Source organism: Ixodes scapularis, unplaced genomic scaffold (genome assembly GCF_016920785.2).
Source record: "Ixodes scapularis isolate PalLabHiFi unplaced genomic scaffold, ASM1692078v2 PGA_scaffold4__175_contigs__length_147842914, whole genome shotgun sequence".
In the NCBI taxonomy this organism is placed as follows: Eukaryota; Metazoa; Arthropoda; class Arachnida; order Ixodida; family Ixodidae; genus Ixodes; species Ixodes scapularis.
In genome coordinates, this window is record NW_024609879.1 from 146350350 (window position 1) to 146366202 (window position 15853).

At 47.9% G+C, this 15853-nt stretch overlaps 1 protein-coding gene across 1 annotated transcript in view; it reads left to right on the forward strand.

Annotated features, from left to right (window-relative positions):
• LOC8037067 (DNA topoisomerase 3-beta-1) overlaps positions 1 to 14863 on the forward strand; it is a 29867-nt gene extending 15004 nt beyond the window's left edge. Inside the window, exons 10-17 of the mRNA XM_029966802.3 lie at positions 614 to 796; positions 1292 to 1501; positions 3030 to 3247; positions 4792 to 4972; positions 7680 to 7879; positions 8748 to 8853; positions 12674 to 12968; positions 14710 to 14863. Of these exons, the coding sequence (XP_029822662.2) occupies positions 614 to 796; positions 1292 to 1501; positions 3030 to 3247; positions 4792 to 4972; positions 7680 to 7879; positions 8748 to 8853; positions 12674 to 12898 (1323 nt within the window). The 3' untranslated portion in view covers positions 12899 to 12968; positions 14710 to 14863. The remainder of the gene's footprint in view (positions 1 to 613; positions 797 to 1291; positions 1502 to 3029; positions 3248 to 4791; positions 4973 to 7679; positions 7880 to 8747; positions 8854 to 12673; positions 12969 to 14709) is intronic.
• Positions 14864 to 15853: the final 990 nt, after the last annotated feature.

Here is a 15853-nt window from a genome sequence, read left to right on the forward strand (position 1 = left end):
GTGCAAGGGGAGGGGCAAGTTGATGGAAACAAGGCGTATAAGGACAAGACAAATGAAACAAAAACAAGGTGCCCTGTTTTGCACCAGCCATTCTCGTCCGTGTCTCCTTTGGCGCCTTTACTGCACATTGCTACAAACCAACTGGCTCAACTGTCCGCTCTGCCGAAACAGATGCTCGGTATCCATCCACCTCTGCAGCCTTGATCACGCATTGGCCATGTTCTTCAGCATGCAGTGCACATTCCTCAGTATATGCCAAACACCAATCTTGGTGCTCAGTTATCGCTGCAAAGCGGAAGGCGCGAAGGGATTCCTCACAACGTAACCTCCTGTCTCCGCTTGTGTTTGAACATACCGAGACGAAATAGCGAGACACAAAGGTGGGAAGAAGAGCGGGACGGGGCAGAGAGCAAACTCGCAATTAGGGATTATACTATAAGAAGGGAAGGAAAACGAGAGGAGAAAACACCGCATCGCCCAGTTGCGAGTCGACACTCTGTCCCGTCCAGTTCTTCCCATCTTTGTGGCTATTTTGCCTCATCATGCTCAGCGATCGCAAACTAGCCCAGATATCAATCTCGGTTGTTCTTTGACGAGACCACTCCTGTTGCAGCTGAGCGAAGACATGAAGTACCTCCAGACGACGGCGTCGTTCACGGTCGGCGAGGAGCGCTTCTCGCTGACCGGCAAGAGCGTCATCAATCCGGGCTTCACCAAGTTCATGTCTTGGCACGCCGTCACTCCGGAGGAAGCCCTGCCGCAGCTCAAGGCGGGAACCACCTGCCCCGTCGTTCAGGTGGGCGGACTCTCCCGCGCTTCGCCTTACGACGGACCGCGGCGGATGCCGTCCCAGCCAATTCAGCACTGCGAGCATATCGCTGCGCTCCCTTTTGAAGGTCGCTCGCACAATATCATATCGGCTTCAGTGATTCGCGGCACCCTTTGCCGTCCATTGTGAGGTAAAACAGAGTAGACTCATTATAGGATGTTTTCGATGCCGAGACTCTATCTAAAGTCGGCAGGATAAATTGCCGCCCGCACGTGGCAATGTAGAATTTTCATCAAAAGTGTATTTTTGCAGTAGGTCCTACCCTGTGAGATTTTGAAAGCTACTGGCTCCCTTTTCACGAAAATTGAGACCAACAAAATTGACGTTGTTACTGTTGGATGCCAATTTTTGATGGTCGAGTTACACAAACCGTTGTCTGCTCACCGAGTCTATCGGGGAGCCTAGGCATCTTGTTAGATGCCGTCGACCTTTTTAGATTGCCCCTTGCCTTTGACTTGGCAGATGAAGCTGTCCGAGCAGAAGACAAGCCCGCCGGGCTACCTGACGGAGTCGGAGCTGATCTCCCTGATGGACAAGCACGGCATAGGCACCGACGCGTCAATCCCCGTGCACATCAACAACGTGTGCCAGCGGAACTACGTCACGGTTGATTCCGGCCGCAGACTCATCCCGACCAACCTCGGAATTGTTCTCGTTCACGGGTACCAGAAGGTATCTGCTGTTGAGACTTTTTTTTTTCACATGTTTTTGTATTTCTTTGCAATCGGCCATGCTTCAAAAAAATGGTCTGTCCACCGTGGGTGAAAAATGCTTTGTTAGAGCACCAGTCTGGCAACAGTGATGCACACACCTTTCACGAGGCTTGACTATCGGAGAAGCTGCGTATGCCAGCTGCAGGATGGCAGCACCCAGAGGTTGTACTTGCAAACGTGTATGGACTCCCTGTAAAAGTTAGTCTTGTGACACCTCTAGGGAAAATAGGGAATCTGGGGAATTTTCTATAAATTGAGTTGGAGGGCTGGCAGAACATGCAGAATGAGTGATGGTAGTTGGGGAGGTTTGTCATAATGCACTGCATATGTTCAAATGTTTATGAGTTCCACTAGCTATTGGAGGTGCGTACTACGTATAGGAAAAAATACGGAAGCTTGGAATTTTCTGGAACCTTTACAGTCTAAGAATTGGCAGGAAATGCAGATATGGATGATGGTAGTTTGAAAGGATTTCACAGTGCATTACATATGTTTGAGATGTTGATGTTTTCTTCTTGCTAGGGAGTTGCTAGCAGAGAAAATAGGGAAGCTGGGGAATTAGCGTGAATTGAGGAGTCCGAGAACCGGCAGAACATGCAGCATGAATTATGATAGCTGTGGAGGTTTGTCATACGTTAAATTGTTTATGAGCTTCACTACCTAGGGAGAAATAGGGAAACTGGGGAATTTCCTTTAACATCAGCAGCCTGAGAACTGGTAGAAAATGCAGATGTGGATGATAGTAGCTGGGGGGGAGGGCGTTTACAGTGCACTACATATGTTTAAGGTGTTGATGATCTCTACTTGCTAGGGAGGTGCCCGTAGAGAAGATGGGGAGGTTGGGAATTTTATGGCAGCCTGGGGAGGTGCAGAACCATATGCAGCTATGGCAGTTGAGAAAGTTTGTTAAGATGCACTGCGTGTGATGATGTTTTAGATTCCCACATTTCTAGGGTGCCATAGGGAAAATTATTCAGCTCGAGTAGTGTGACTACTTGCAGTAGGTGAAAATGGCATCCAGTGAATTTATAAACCAGCTTGCGTTCATCACTGCTTACTAGAAAGGTTGCAGTGGGGTAAAGAAGGAAGCTGGAGAATTTTGGGGAAGCCAACTAGCCAGAAGCATGCTAAAAAAGTATAGACAAGCACCTTGACTAAATAGGTGCTCTTTCCTACTTCCACTGGTAATGTCTTTGGAGAATTTGGCTGAATGTACCTTGTTTTCTTCTCATCCATTGCTGTGACCACTGTAGGAAAACAAAAGGAACTATGGAGGTTTGGAGCAGCTTTTGAGGTCTTGCTCAAAAACATGTGTCAACCTTCTATTTTAATTGGCCACACACTTTCCCAGAAGTTCTCCACTTCCCAAGGGTCCCTAAACTCGCACCAAGCGTCGAAATCCTTTGTTTCTCTCTTTTTGTTGTCTTTCGATGCACCCGTAAATTTGCCCAGCCAAAACGTTTGCCTCGGCTCTTCCCCCCTGGAAGATTGACACGGACCTGATCCTGCCGACGATGAGGGCGGCCGTGGAACAGCAGCTGAACCTGATTGCCGTGGGCAAGGCAGACTATGATGCCGTGCTCAGCCATACGCTGACCGTGTTCCAGCTCAAGTTCTGCTACTTTGTCACCAGCATCCTGCAGATGGACGAACTCTTTGAGGTCACCTTCACCCCGCTCTCCGAGAGCGGCAGACCTCTGTCCAGGTGGGAGCTTCGCACGCACTCTCTCGTGTCTGTCTGTGGTCACGGAGAGCTAAAGAAATATAGGACGTGGCTGCTTGTGTTCACGCTTCCTGCTTTGTGATTGGTTCTTTGGCGTTCTTGTCGACTAATCCTGCAATCTCATTAGCTGTTGAGCGATAATGAGATTCTAGGGACTCGCCATACCCTGTGTTCCTTACGCTGTCGGTGACTATAGCTATTGCAGTGTTGGGAGGTACTTTAAGTGCGCACTGCTTCAAGTAGGTTTAGAAAACTTGTACTTCGCTTGTAGTACATTCTTGGAGTGTGTAGTTCTGCTTTACTTAAGGGGCAGCTCCAGTCGAAAACAAAAGCAAAATAAATGGTTGGTGTCGCTTAAGTGGCACAAAATACTATCACAGTCGAAATATTACGTCAAAATGAAGCCGCATACTCTACTAAACCCAGTCTTAAAGGTGCGACCACGGCTGCTCTTTAGCATTTGGCAAACAGGTCAGCCTTTACTCGAGCAAAACTGGACAACGCATACCGCAGCACCACCGTGACGTCGCGTCACGACCATACAGCTGGCATCACTGTTGCCATCCTTATCCAACTGGTAGTTTCGGTTTTGTCGTAGATGCCCAAAACCAAACTTTCAGCTATTATATTTATAAACTAAGCACAATTTTGAAAGAAAAGAAAAAATTTTATCTTGTAATTTAGGGATTTTGACTCGGCTGAAAACAGTCGTAGTCACGAATTCTAAACTATTGACCAGAGTTGCCATTTAAAGTATTTTCTCCGGTACTTTTTGAGGAAAGCGCAACTCCCGACTTCAAAGTACGTTCCCCAAACTTGTTCTTGCTAAATTTGTATCACAAACTGATGCTTCGTCAACATATAAGTGCCTTACATGTTGATTGTGTTGAAGGGTTTGTTAGCGAAAGTAGAACAACTACTCTGTGGCTGCTTGACTTTATTCAATATTTGCAGTCATTTCCGAAAATAACCGATGCACCCCCGATTACCCCTTGGGCAATGCATATCAGTTCAAGAAAACCCCTGTGTAGGGGGATGAATTAAAGGGCATCATAAAAGTTTGTCATAAAGTCCTTGTACTTTCCTTGAAAAGTACATTGTCTCTATAGTACTTTGCTTCAAGTGCATTGCACCCAGTGTACAAACTACTTGAAGTACATAACCTCTCATTTACTTTGTACTCTACTCCAAGTACTCTTTTAGATGTGCTTTACCCAACACTGAGTTACTGGGTACAATGAATGCCTCTAACACCCTGATAACATCATGGTTTGCGCACAAAATGCTAGAACATGGTGCAAACAGTCGGCCGGCAGTTTTGCACTTTTTGGAAGCTGAGTGCCCCTCTAAGAATTGAGCCGTGCATAGATTTCTCGTCAAAGGCCCCCAGCGCGGCTCCGCTCGCTAGCGACGGGGTGAGAGGCTTACGTTTCCGACTTTGAGTTTGGCCAGTCTTGACGTCGTGTCGTGCCGGTGGGGAAACGTGACGAGTGGTCCCCTTGTGGCGGATTTTTGGCCGGCCGCAGGTGTGGCAAGTGCCGCCGCTACCTCAAGCTGGTGGCAAGCAAGCCGAGCCGACTGCACTGCGTCCAGTGCAACGACACCCACAGCATCCCGCAGAATGGCAGCGTCCGCACCTTCCGCGAGCTCAAGTGCCCCCTGGACGACTTTGAGCTGCTCCAGTGGTACGGCGGCACCAAGGGAAAGGTGAGCCAGGCATCCAGCGTTGAAGCGAACGTGCCCGTTCCTCAAATGCAGCCTATGGAAAAGAGCAATGCACTAAAAGCATGCTGATTTTGAACTTTCCCAGAACACTTCACAGAGCATACTCAGAGTGTAGTTTTAGCTTGCAAATGGTAAATTAACGTACATTTTAGTATGCACACTTTAGTTGTGCGGTTGGGTCGACGCACAGACTGCACTACTGAATGGTAAAGTACCCTAAAGTCTGTTAAAAGTATGTATTGAAAGTATGTTAAAAGTATGCTGAAAATATATAACTTTAAGGGTACTTTTTTTTTTGTTTCTTAAGGATACCAAAGTAGTGTACTGTTTTTGTATTGCTTTTTACCAGGGGTGTAAAGAAGCAGGTGCAGAGTAGGATGCTGTGTAGGGGTGTCCAGACGTTTTGTTTTGAAGGTTCATGCCTGCCATTTTGTCAGTTTGTCTCAATTATGTGTTGTATCCCGTTTCTACAGGAGTGTGTTCAGTTCCAAAATGTGTGTGAAGTGAGTGGAAAAAAACGGCATTTAACAATTACTCTTTAGAGACTAACTTTTGTAAAAGTTAAGGCCCGTTCACACTCTTGCGACTGCTTGCGACCTCTTAAACCTGGGTTCCTTAAAACTTCTTAAAGGGGCACTGACACCCCAAAGGTCGTATTCTTTTTTATTGTCTAAAACGATGCAAGTTGTAGTCATAGACACGCAAAAAAAATCGCATCGCAAAAAAAAATTTCCCCGCACGCGCGCGCGCCTTTTTATTTTTGGCGTTTATATTTCCCGCGCTCACCTCCTTGCTTCTTTTGATCGGTGACGTCAAAAATCAGGAAATTTAGAAGCTTTGTAGGCGACATTTCTATAACATTTAATAACGGCGATCGTAAAACATGTTTTCTAACGCAATGACGAACGCACTACGGCCTTTCTTTTTGAAATACCAAAAATCAGATTTCGGTGTGATGTCGCTTCCTGAATTTGTGTTCTCCCTCGGAAACCTTGGCGGCGCTCGTGCAGACGCTTATCGCCGAGTCGGGGAAGACCGGTTCTTCCCCGCACCGGCTCCCTTCTATCCCGCCTGCTCACCTCCTCCTCTCTTCGGGTCGCGGTAGCAGCGGCGCTTTGCTTCACAGCGTGGTGCGGAGGTCCGAAAGAAAGTCGAGTCGCAGGAGACCGCAAAATTTGACTCACTGCGCTGGCGCGGATCGCGCGGGAACTTCAAATTCGGCATTTGGAAATGGTTTTTTTAATTCACAAATACTGAATTCCCAAGTTTCGAATTTTGAGGGTAATTTCCCGGCATCATTTTCAATCGTTTCGGATAATAAAATAAATTACGATTTTGATGTGTCAGTGCCCCTTTAAACCAGAGAACACACTGGCGCCATTTATTGGGAAGCAGTGTAAACTCGGCGGTCCGGCATATTTTTTTTTATTTCTCACGCAATATCCTTTTTTTTTTGGCTCGAAAAGCTTTTGTCAACGTTATAAACGAGCCTTTCTATGGGTATTACGCACATTTGACCTCGGAAATCCCGCAAAACCTTCGCTTCTGTGAAATGCAGTTCTAGGGTCACCGCATAGATGGCGCCACAATGTCAGTGTGTTCCCTCATTCTAGAAACATTTAAGAAGTTGTAAGAGATCTCGTCTCTCTCAGTCGTACTCGGTCGCAAGAGTGTGAACGGGCCATTAAGCTTAGGGTAACTTGTCCTGATGGGGTATCTGCATTTGGTAGACCTGTAAAACCTCAGTTGAAAACACATCGGTATTTAGTCACAAAGGAATGCAATTTAATCAAACAGTTTTGTAATACCATTCCACTTTGTGATCCACGCTGCTGGTGTGTTAGAACTTCTCATATAAGTGTCCTGCATCTCACAACAGTCCTACAGGACAAAACTGGACTTGGAAAACGTCATTCTTTGGCAAAATGTGCCTAGACATAGGAGCTGTCAGCAGCTGGACACTTTATGTTCTTGTGGAAGCAGAACTCTGCATTTGTTTGTGCCTTGGTGCTAATTTAACTGCGTTACTATTTAAAATAAAAGCAATAGTTGATCATTTGTAAGACATTTTCCTCCTTATTAGCCCCCCTTTCAACTGAGATATCCTAGTCTCGAACATGAGGATTATGGTCACCCTAACCCACGGTGTAAGGTATAATATAGGTGGGGACACTGTGCTTGTCGCAGACGTTAGATAAACTCATCTCCTCGCCCTGGTTGCAAGCGATGCCACCAGATGGCTCCTCGATGTGCGACTAATGGCAGCGTGCCGCTGGCCATTTTCCCATGCTTTTCTACGGGAGACAGCTTGTTTTTAAAGTAATTTTCTGGGTGCACCACTTTATGTAGAACTTAGCAGTTGCGCTGTGCACATTGCTTAGATAGTACTACTTTGTCATCGACCCTAGTTTTGTGCCTCAATGGCAGCAGGGACAGTTTTGTTAGCATGCTGAGGCAGAGAGATCTTCGACGCGGTGTTCGAGCCAGTGTCCATCAAGGTCAGAGCAGACGCCCCGAGGAAAACAATCGCGCGTTCGGTTGCCAGGGGAACAAAACCCTCTTTTTTTTCTTTTTTTTCCTGTTTGCGCCGTCTGAACGGCAGAGACGCCGTCGGCTAAGGCCGCTCGAGCGCGCACCGGCAACCTGCCGTGCCCTAACCTAGCGCCATGTTCCGTGTGCCCGAATGCAGAGCTTCATCTTCTGCCCGTACTGCTACAACCACCCGCCGTTCAGGGACACGGGCCACCAGATTGGCTGCAACTCGTGCACCCACCCCACCTGCCCCCACTCCATGATGGCCAACGGAATCTCCGTCTGCCCCGAGTGCACCTCGGGTGTGCTCGTGCTCGACCCCGCCTCTGCACCCAAGTGGAAGATCGGCTGCAACAGGTGCGTCGATCCAACGCCGGTCCGGGCATGCTTCATCGTCTCTCGAAGGGCAGGGTGTCTACACGAGGAGTTACTACGGATCCTGCTGCGTCCGCAATCCGCAGTATCTTTTACAGTGACACAGGAGTTTGCAGCGAATTCCCGCTTGTGTATTGCATCGTGAAACGCAAGTTTGCCGTGTCCGCGATCGGTGCTATCCGTTCCCTTTCATGTGGTTTGTAGCGGATCGCCCGGTGTTTTATCACTTTTTTTTTTATCGAGTTTTGCTGTCACATGCTCAAAAATAGCCCACCCCATGTTTTTCATAATTTACCTCTTCGTTTTGGGTGGTGTCCTTTTGGGACTTTACGGTGTTTTCAAGATGCCATTTCTTTGCCAATGAATAGGCAGATGCTATAGGCAACAAATGTACAGAAGTCAAGATCAGTTATCCTCAATGTCAGAAATACCAAAAATAATTTCTGAAACACACGACGGTCTAGTGGAACAAAACGGGAGAACAGCATTGCACGTGTAATGATTGAATAATGTATGGAATGTGTTCGTCTTTCTTCAACATTTTGCACAAGCAAAACACCAACCTAAAAGTTAGCCGCCACATTTTTGCGAGAGTTTTATAACTATTTGGTAAGCTGCAGATGCCTTTTTTTTTTTAGCCGTTATCTTTTAGTTTGCAGTTCTATCTATTGAAATACTCTGATATAACTACTAAAATATTGTTTCACTGAGTTACTAGGCAGGTATATGTATTGCTGGCAGTACATATGTGGCTCAAAAATAAATTGTTCAACACTCTCCGACTTCACATGCTTGTTGCACCATCTCCAGTGTACTCACAGCCAACATGACTTTGCCTCAAACATTTTAGGTGCGATGTCATCGTTCAGCTCTGCGAAGATGCACGGAAGGTCAGCGTAGAAGACGAACAATGCGAAGAGTGTGGCAGCCAAGTGATTAGCGTTGAGTACAAGCTTGTAAGTATATCACAATGGCTGTTGACTGCATGCTACAAGGTGATAACAAAGTTCCAGGGCTGATTTTGTCGCGTAAAAAGAAAGGGCAGCACAGTGACGTGCGTGCAGCAGTCGAAGGAAGGGACCTTTGTGTACCAAAGGTGGTCGCTCTGTGAACATTTGGAGCTGTGCTTCACGAGTTTTTGCGACTGCATGCACGGACACAATGGTGATTTCACCATAAACTGCAAACCAGGGGCAGAGCGAACATCAATTCTGCGTTAAATTTGGAAAATACAAAACAGCAACCTCTGAAATGATTCAGCAGACTCGTGTCAAAAGCAGTGAATTTCGTGAAGTGTTTTAAGTGGCACTCGCACTTCAGGAACGGTCGAACTTTGCTGGAAGACAAAGAGCGGTAGGGCGACCTCATCCGCCCTCTGCTTCACTCCAGCGCCGTTCTGCCGTTCTTGAAAGCGAGTGCCACTCAAAACACCTTGCACGCCTCACTGCTATTTGACATAAGCCTTCTAAATCATTTTAGAGGTTTCTGTTTTAGATTTGCCGAGTTTGACGTAAAATTGATGATCGCTCTCACCTTGGTTGGCAGTCTATGGAGAGATTGCCATTATGCTTGTGCACATGGTCAAACGAACTTGTGTAGTGCAACTCCAATTCACGAAGCGACACCGTTTGGTATAACGAGTCATGAAGGTTCCTTCCCAAGACTGCTGCGCTCGCAACACTGCACTGCCCCCTCCTTTTATGCTGCAAAATCGGTCCTGAAACTTTTTGATGACACCTCGTATATTGTGCCGTGGTACAGACCGATGCTCCCTACAGTGTTAGCGCACTCCCCCCTCCCCGATGGTCCCCCCAAACTCCGCATGGCTACACCATTGATCACTTGCACCGATATCAAACCAACAACTGTGTTCTATTGCTGACACTGTCCCCCGTGGCCTTGCTACGGTGCAACCAACACAACCGAACCAACTCCCTGGAGGGTTCCAATTTATAGCTCTCGCTTTAAAACTGCTTCTTAGACATGTTTTGCCCTCTTGGAGTCGGTCAAGAAATTTCGGTGGTTTGGGAAAACCTGGAAAAGTCGGGGAATTCGGAAATGTCGTCCCGACAGACACGCCAAATACTGTGTAGACCGCATATAACGTATGTCACGGGAGTCGCGAAAATCTGCACTATAAGCGGTACTGCGCTATAACCAAAACCTCAATTTTTCAAGCCAAAATACATGCCATGAGACAACTCACCTTTGTAAAACAATTTATTTTATGTTAGATGAAAAATAAAGCTTAGTATGAGGAAAGTCCTTATTTCACCAGACTAGTACACTTCTCTCTCAAGTGTGTCACACATTTTGAAAGAAATGAGTGACTTTTGCCTGGCGCAGCCTTTTAACGGCATTGCGGACGGACGTTGCGAGCGTTCAGGATTGCTAACCCTAACCACATTTCTCCGGTGATGAAAACGCGTGAAAATTCGCATCCTTTATACAATACGTGCCACTAATACCTTGAACTTGGGCACATGCATGAAATGCTCCAATTAAGAAATCTGGGCAATGTTCGAAAACACAAATGCTTAGAAAGCACCACTATAGTCGAAGTAAACAAACACAACGACACAGGCATTTCCGCTGTCTTGAGAGTGCCGCCACGAGAGCGCCGCACGAGTAGGTGGATCTTCCCTTCTAGTACGTGCTGGGTTATCATAGCAACACACAACGAAAATTCAGTCAAGGATAGCGCTTTTATGCGGAACGATGAGCTTCCACCACGCCGTCTACGTCGACAATCACCACCGACGCCATGTTGGCAGATAGAAGAAGCCGGCCCGCGACCGGCGTGCAACGCGCGCAACCAGTTCTCCTTGACTTGTGATTGGTCTGTCGTTGCGGTTGTTTCCAACGCAGCGGGGGAAAGTTGGGCGCGCTCCAACTCCTTGCGATGTGAATGACATGTGCGTGCGCCCCTCCGTCGCTATGGCAACTGAAGCCTCTCTTTGCTTCTCCTCGCTTCTTCGAGCAACCTCCTTGCCATCCTTGCCGCCCCCCCCCCCCCAGCGCCGCTTGCGGCTAGCGCCGTTATCTAGTGTCGCACAGGGAAGCATGCTCGCTGCGCCAACCGGTCGGCGGGCTGTTCCAGAAACCGCACTATAACTGGTATTTCCCTTCGCATGCCTGCATTTTAAGCAGTATGTAATTACATGGAGTTGTATGGGAGACGAACTGGTGGTTGAAAAAAGCCGCGTTATACCCGGTCCTGCACTATAAGCGGTTACATTGTAAGTGGTCTATACCATACTCTATACGAGGGTAATATGTTCTGCTCCGCTCGTTCGCATTAGACAGCGTGCCCAGAATGCCAAAGCCCACCCTAGTGGTGTGGACGGTCCACGTCGGAGAGAACGCACGCATGTTGCCCCGTTACCGCCGTCGCGCTTTTGTGCTGTGCTGAGGAGGCTACCGCCGACGCACCGAGATGCCGGATTTCCAGAGTCGACAGAGACGGCTGTCTTCATGGTTTTGAAGGCCACCCACGACGACAGATGGCAGCAGCCATCCCTTCCAATTCCTAGGGGAAAACTCCGAGGCTGCGTGCACCCAGCCAATCCCACTACGCGGAAGCCATTGGCTCTGAGGCCATTGGATTTTCGTGGAGTAGGATGCATTTCTTAGTAAGGTATTCGGATACTGTAACCCAGCGGTTCTCAAATGGGGGTCTGGAGACCTTTTGGGGTCTCCGATGGCCTTCTCGGGGTCCCCGAAGTCTTAAGCAGGGAACACATGAGCGGCAGAAATGGGCGCCGCGCACCGATCCCCATGGCAACAGCCTAGGACGCTGTGACGTGGACCTATGCCCAGCCGTCATGTCACAGCGTGCGTGCATGTTGCCATGGAAACTGCTGAGCAGTGGCCGTTTTTGTTGCTCATGTGTTTCCTACTTTAGACCATCGAGTGAGCCAGGCACTATAAAACTATTTTTTTTTAAGCTGAATGCCCCACAAAGTTAAATAAACTAAGCCGTGCGCACCAAGTGAGTAGGGTCGGTCACTCTCTGTTCCAGGGCTACAAAGTTGGTTAGCACGCATTTAGTTTCCTTCATTTACTCCTTTGTCACTGTGATCGTTCAATACCGCCCCCTACCCCCTCCCCCCCTTAGCAGACTGGCTCCCCCGTCACTTCGCCCGATCCAGAAGGGGTCCCCCAAACATCTGCGGTGGAAACCGCCACCCTAACCGTGCCGCCGAGAAGATGAGGGCCGCGCGCAACGCCGGCATAAACGGATTTTCCACCCGCCTTTGGCAGCAAGCATGGAAAAGCTCTACGAGAGTTGCCGCACAACGACAGACGCGTCTGCCTCGGCATTGCCGCGTGCTGGCATTGCTCTAGGCGCGAGACATGCTGACGGCGCTGCGTAGTTCCGCTAGTGACGACGTTTCGAGAAAAGGGTACACAATTTATCTTGTACAGTCATTGACACAGTGAAAACGGCAGGACATCCCTTTCGAACGCCCAGTCTCCGGCGCACGCCCGTTGCCTTCTGCGGTGCTTCGGTCATGCGTGCAAGCTGGAGGCTTGCACGCATGACCGAAGGCGCGTCACCAAAGGCGCGTCACCAAAGGCGCGTCACCAAAGGCGCGTCACCAAAGGCGCGTCACCAAAGGCGGGGAGCTCGCGCCAAAGGCGGGACAACCGAAACTCTTCCCCGCTCTCCTTACCTCTTCAGTGACCCCGATTGGCGTTGCCCTAACCCTACCCTCGCTTCTTTCGTGCCTCCTTCCCCGCTCGCCATACCAATTCCCTCAATGGCTCCGACAGGAGAAGACCAAGCTGCCGGGGGCGCAGACAGAGGCGGCGGGCTGCATCTTCTGCGACGTCACGCTGTCGTGCCTGGTCGAGCGCCACCAGGCCCTGCGGCCGAGGAACAACTACCGGCGGACGGGCGGTGCGGGGGGTCCTGGTGGTGCCAGGGGGAGGGGCCGGGGACGGCGCAGGGGGAAACCCAAGGACAAGATGGCACAGCTGGCAGCCTACTTTGTTTGATGTGCCCTCCTCGCCCTCGCTTTCGGGCACCCCGGACGACGTCGACGTACCTCGGGGCTGTGACGGATCCGTGAGTCCCCTTTTGTGGGCCTTCGCCACCCACTTTTCGTTCGCCCGCAATTCATATTTATTCAGGGAAGAATGGCGACTTCACGCCGTAAAGGCTGGTTCACGGACTCGCGGCCGCTCGTGACCATGTGCCTTGAGACCTTCTAAAATCTCTCGAAATGAGACAACTCACTGGCGCCGTCTGGCCGTAGAACGCTTGCAGTTTCCGTGTATTTCCTATTTCTTCGCCCATTATTCTTTCTTGGCTCGAAAAGCCTTTGACAATGTTATAAACAACCAGTTCTCATAAGTGGTACATACCATTATCTTGCAAATAGTACTGCAAAACCTTTGCTCTAGTATAAAATGCGTTTCCAGAGTGACCTCCTAGATGGCGCCAGCATCCCAGTCTGTTCTCTCGTCGTAAGAGATCGCTAGAACTCGGGCTTTTAGTTCCAAAGACTTGAAAGGACGATATGCCAGTTTGATCATACCGTCAAAGACCGGGAGCATGGAATGTGTCGTAAATGAGCTAGGCAGATTTCTTGTGTGCGTGATGTCACATGAGCTCCCAAGATTGACGTAACACAACGTCATCATGTCGTGCGACGCCATGATGTCATTGAGCTCGGCCATCTGGCGCCGCGACGGTTCTTTCTTTGTGACGGTCTTTCATGACAACTTTTTCACAGAGTTTTGCTGATAAAACACTTTTTGTGTTGAAAAAAAAGTTTCTTTGAATGATTTGGATCGTAATAGGAATCAAATTTTACACGGAGCAATCTTGTGGGCAAGGTTTCAGGACGGAAGAATGCGGCTCGAGTCCTTGCGGGTCTCGAAAAACTGCAAAAACTTCATAACTTTTTTTTTCTTTTCTGGTTGGGGCAAACATGTCAGACACTTCAGGTAATTGAGGTTCAAGGAAGTGAAGGTCCTTTTCAAATGTCTTTATGACAAATGGCACGCAACCAACAGGCTTCAATATGCCTGGCCACGTCTTAGGAGGATAGGTATAGCTCAAGGTGCCCCCCCTCCCCCCCCCCCCCCCCCAAAAAATGCGGAATTTTTTTCACCGCAAAAATTAACTATGCAGCGCCGAACTTGCATTTTCCGCCCAAATGTGGCGTCAGCAGTCCAAACTAGATGCCAATGTTTCAGAACTAACCATTACCTTATTCAAGAGTTATAAGGGATTTTGTGAAATTTTCAATGGGAAAATGCCGGTTGACGAATGCCAAATGGCGCCAGTTACTGAAAATGGGCAGGAACAGGACCCATTTTCTCTTTTGAAGTTTTCAAAAGATCACTTCTAACTCTTAATTGAGATAACGGTTAGTTCCGTCACTTGGGCATCCAGTTCGGACTGCCAGTGCTCCATTTGTGGGGAGAACGAGCTTTAAACGTCTTCATACCCACTCCTAAATACATTGCATTTCCAGGTTAAGCACCGTAATAACAGGTCTGAGCCACCCACTGCTGCGTGACTAGGAAGCAATCACTCCCTAGCATCTGCATTATTGCGTACAAGGCTTGTAGACTCCTGCGCAGGTTTACTGCATTAATGCCGTGATTGGAAGGGGCTTCTCGATATCGAAAAGTTTGGGAATTCCCAGTTTAGATTGTTGTTTCGTAACCAGCTCGCCTGCATAATTTTCCTTCTTTAATTTAAATGCAGTGTTGCTTTCGTCTGCTTTCCTTCTGAAGGGCACAAGTTTCTTGCAAGTTTTCGCTCAGCCGTCATCCTGTAATTTTTTTCTTTTCAGAGCCGCCAAGCCTGTCCGCGATTACAAAGAGCTCGTAACAAGAACCGAAACCATAAATTAATTGCCGGGCGCACGTTCGCCCACTCGTCGGAACCCTGTGTCGTCTCACCTAGTAATTTATGCAGTCTCGAAACAATAAACCTGTTGTACACAAAGCACGCAAAGTTGTAGTCATTGACTTGAAAATGAATACCTACGCACATGTACAGCATGTTTGTTCTAAACTGAAAATAATTTAAGAAATAAAAAAGGCACTTGAAAATAAAATTATTTCGCTAGGATAATGTTGATCGCAGCAGATGTCAGAGCACAAGTGTAAAGTGATCACTGGAGAATTAATTACTTAAAGTCCACTAGTTACATTCCTAAATGTTTGTCTCGGATGACATGCTCCTGGAGGGGATTTGTAGGCCGTCATTAAAAAGGCCATAGTGTCAATTTTCAGATTTCAATAAGCTTTATGCTTCGTGATATTCAGTGACAAATCCAAGGTGTGAAAAGATTGAAAGTAGGGCCCACTGAATTTTCTTCCATAAAATCTGTTGCTATGGCCTATCAATAAAGTGAACTAGTGAATTTGTGGTAATCAGTTTGCCAACTGTCGAACCACTCGTGCCAGAATGTCTGTCACATCGACTATTATACCAAAAGAATCATTTGTCTTCAATGCCCTTTTTAGGTAATTATTTTCAGTTCTAGAGTAAACATCCTGCATGATGTGCAGAAAGGATTTTTATACAGGGTGTTTCACGAAAGGTGGACAAATTCGATATTGCAAAAACTAAGCGTCGCACCAAAAAAAGGCTTGTGTCGTTTTGGTCCGAGGCCAGGGACCTATTTAGGAAAACTATTTGGGTTAATTATCGTTGTTAATTATTTTTGCTGTTAATTATTTTTTAAATATTGACGGCATGGTTTCGATTAAAAAATTACTCAGGATCATCGAAAAACACTAAATTGGGGGGAACACATCACGCATTCAGACATACAGCCGCGCTCTGCTCTGTGATACGAGCGCTCCCCAGGCTTCCTTGGAGAAAGAGAGCTCTAGAAAATCGGAGAAAAAAGCAGAAGCTACGTTAGACGCGATCACTTTGCCACAACGGGTCGAGATGGTTCGAGTGTTTGGTTCTCTTTTGCCACA